The sequence below is a fragment of the Nematolebias whitei genome, chromosome 23 (genome assembly GCF_014905685.2).
Source record: "Nematolebias whitei isolate Nwh7 chromosome 23, NemWhi1, whole genome shotgun sequence".
Lineage (NCBI taxonomy): Eukaryota > Metazoa > Chordata > Actinopteri > Cyprinodontiformes > Rivulidae > Nematolebias > Nematolebias whitei.
Genome location: NC_056520.1, coordinates 1,225,504 through 1,229,204, shown reverse-complemented (window position 1 = coordinate 1,229,204; position 3,701 = coordinate 1,225,504). Strand labels below are relative to the sequence as shown.

Genomic DNA, 3,701 nt, shown 5'->3' with positions numbered 1-3,701 from the left:
GGACAGGTGGACAGATATTGGACTGTTGGACAGGCGTTGGACAGGTGGACAGGTGTTGGACTGTTGGACAGGTGTTGGACTGTTGGAGTGTTGGACTGTTGGACAGGTGTTGGACAGTTTTGATGTTTTTCTTCTTCCCGTTGAGACGTGTTGAAGGACCAGAGGACCAGAACAAACCCCTCTCAGGCCGTTCTTTTCTTCCAGCTCAGTTTTATTCGTCTCCTTCACACTGAAGAGGGGATCAACGCCCCCCCCCCCCCCCCCCCGCTGCCCCCGCTCCTCTCAGGTCACCTGTGAGACTCCGCCCCCTCAGAGGGGCAGCGTTTAACGAGCGCCTCCGTGTCATCGTTAACTGGTCTCCTGGCTCCTGCCTGTGATCCGGACCAAAGGGAGCTCCCGGTGAAGCGGGCGGCGGCGCCTGACGGCGCTCGCTCGTGCTCTGGGCGTGTTGGCGACCAGGCAGCCAATCAGAAGGCGAGCTCTCAGCCACTTCAGCTCTGATTCAGGGGATTAGTGTGTCTTTGAGTCCTTTGTGAGACGTTCAGAGTCTTTGTGGTGTAAAGTGGTCCACTCGTTTCCCGGCGCCGCCTCCCTCAGCTGCTCCCGTCTCAGCCTCTAATTGACTTGGACACTTTGTTCAAACAGACAAACATCAAATCACCAACGTTTTCTGCCTTTGATCCATGATGAACTGACGGACGCTCCTGTAGACCTTCGACAAGATCAAACTTTAGAAACGTTGTTTTTAACGAGGCCGTCCGTTGACGCCCGGCTCCTGTCTGTCCTCAGGACTACATGCAGAACGTGCACGGGAAGGAGATCGACCTGCTCAGGACCACCGTGAAGGTGCCGGGGAAAAGGCCGCCCCGCGCCGTGTCCTCCGGCGCCGCCGTGCCAAGTCCCAGCACCAACGGGCTGACGAAGGACTTGAGCAGCCTGCAGCTGGGTCAGACCTCAGGTCAGTCTGGACCAGGTCAGTCTGGACCCCGGAGCCGCTCGGGCTCGGTTTATGTCAAACGTTGTTTTTATCACTGAATGTGGAATGTTGTGAAAAGTTTTCTTTGTTTTCGTTTTAAAACAAACTCCTAAATGTTCAAATGAAATTAAGAATTTCTTTCGTCTTTTTCTTTATTTCTGTGTCGTCCATAAACACAGTCGCTCTAAAACTGCTCGTTTCACCTGCACCTGCCCCCTGGTGGTCGTTCAGGGAAAACCACCCTCTACAACTCCTTTATAAATGTCGATACTTGACGCGTCACAAAACAATTCTTTAGATTTTTATTGACGCCCGCCGGGTGATGCTTCTCTTTCACATCTGAAGGACGCTGTAAAAACCACCGACAGGGGGCGGGACTTACCTGAACAGGTGCGTCCGTTGCAGCTGGACGTTCCTGTGGAGTCCCGCCCCTCATCTCGTCCCACAAAATCGTTTTAGTTAAAGGCAAAGACACCTGTGCTGTGCACGAGTATTTAGTACAAAACAGCTGAAGAACCTCCGAGTCCTGTTGGCTCGTCACTGGGTGGACCGGACCGCAGCAGCTCGCTGCTCAGCTGCTTCAGTAAAAGCAACGAAGAAACAAAAAGGTTTGAAAAGTCCTGGTGTCTGACATCAACCGACTCGAACTCAACGGAGTTTTAGTTTAAAACTTTACTAGAAGTCCTTAAAAGAGTTAAAATGTAATAAATCAATAAATTAATCAGTAAATTAAAGTAGTTCCAGTTGAAAGTGTATGTCAAGCTGAGAGAGCTCTAAAGTTGAGTACAGACAAAACGAATACAAACAGCCATTTTTCAGCAGTTGAGTAAAACAATGGTGTCCCCTGAGGGACACTTTTAGTCTTCAAGTTAAAAGATTGAAACTTTTCATTTACCGGACAAAAAAACTGAACAAAGAAAGAATTTCATTTAAACTTGAACTAGAAAAAAAAAGTGTAAATAATTTGTAGAGAAAACGTAAACGTCGTTTCCTGCCACGTTGACGGTCATGTTGTTGACACTGAAAGGTTTTTCAAAATAAAACGCCAACCTCGGAACCTGAAACAATAAGAGTCTGGAGGTGCTCGTTAGGCTGAGCGCTAATTGCTGCTCCTCGTTTGTGCCTTCGTCCTCCTCATCAGCTGCAGGACGGCGTGGTGAAACAAAGCGGGAGCGCGGCGGCGTGCACGTGCAGAGGCCAAGCTCAGCATGAATATTCAGCGAGCCGTGCACTAATTATCTTCATGAATATTAATGAGCTGTGCTCAACCAGCACCCCCGAATGAGCTGTAATGAGAGAACGGGGGAGGGGGGGCGCTGGCTGCTGTGCCAAGCTGCCCCCCCCCCCCCTTGCAGGACAGCATGGTCACATGACCGAGGCAGAACAGGAAGCCAGGCGCTGGGGTGTGAATCTGATCAAAGCAGCTGATGCTCCTCGTTCGTACAACTTTATTTATAAAGAGCGACGTGTCAATAAACGCCTCGTCCAGACGACGTTGTTGCTCAATAATCCAGGGAGATTAGCGCTAGCTTGCTGTAGTTCTGCTCCAGCCAGCAGGGGGCAGTGTAATGAACGTGTGGTGCTGACCTCCTCCCTCAGGTTCAGTGTCCAGCAGCTCCTCCGTGTCCCAGATGGTCAGCGGCGTGGGCCTGGTGTCCTTCAACAGCCGCAGCCTGGAGGGGATGCACCAGCGCTCCTACTCCGTGTCCAGCGCCGACCAGTGGACCGATGCCACCGTCATCGCCAACTCCGGAGTCGGCACAGGTCAGTGACGATCACTTCCTGATGATTCCATGGGCCACATAGCAGCTCCACTAGGACCTGTGAGCCCCCCTGTGGAGCTCCTGGAGGGGGCGTGGCTCGTCTCCCCCTGCCCAGCTGTTGGAGCTCCTCTGTTTCTCTAACGAACTAATGGACCCGGTGTGTTTGACTTGAAGAGGCAGCATTACAACCTGAGGACCAAACAAAGCCAGGGAGATTGGCAGCTGTCAAATCATGTGTGTCGTCATGACGACACACATGATTTGACAGCTGTGTTGAACCCTCTGGTCGTCCTCAAACAGTGTTTAAAGCTGTGAAACACTTGGAGTCCCAGGAGCTAGAAACACGTCAGAAAGCAAGCGCTCAGTCCTGGTTTCTGAGGATCTGAGGACTTTAGTCCCTAAACTGGTTTCAGAGCTGTGAGAAACACACACCAGTCACAGTTTATTCATTTCTTCTTCCAACATGTAGAACTGCACACAGTGGGGCAGTGGTTAGAGCGGCCGCCTCACAGCAACAAGGTCGCACGTTTACTCTGTACACCCAGTCCAGAACCAAATCACACACCAGTTTTAAAACAGGCTTTTAAACCAGTTCAAAGACGCGCTTTAAACCAGTTCAAACCAGTTTAAAGACATGCTTTAAACCAGTTTAAAGACATGCTTTAAACCAGTTTAAAGATGTGCTTTAAACCAGTTTAAAGCCATTCTTTAAACCAGTTTAAAGACATGCTTTAAATCAGTTTAAACCAGTTTAAAGCCATTCTTTAAACCAGTTTAAAGACATGCTTTAAACCAGTTTAAACACATGTTTAAACCAGTTTAAACCAGTTTACAGCATTCTTTAAACTGGATTAAATAATGGCTTTAAACCAGTTTAAAGGCATGCTTTAAACCAGTTTAAAGACATTATTTAATCCAGTTTAAAGACATGCTTTAAACCAGTTTAAAGACATGCTTTAAAC

General features: G+C 49.2%; 1 protein-coding gene across 1 annotated transcript in view; it reads left to right on the top strand.

Annotated features, from left to right (window-relative positions):
- LOC119428996 (arf-GAP with GTPase, ANK repeat and PH domain-containing protein 1) overlaps window positions 1–3,701 on the top strand; it is a 34,052-nt gene that overhangs the window by 1,292 nt on the left and 29,059 nt on the right. Inside the window, exons 2-3 of the mRNA XM_037696716.1 lie at window positions 790–958; window positions 2,576–2,740. Coding sequence (XP_037552644.1) covers window positions 790–958; window positions 2,576–2,740 — 334 coding nt within the window. The remainder of the gene's footprint in view (window positions 1–789; window positions 959–2,575; window positions 2,741–3,701) is intronic.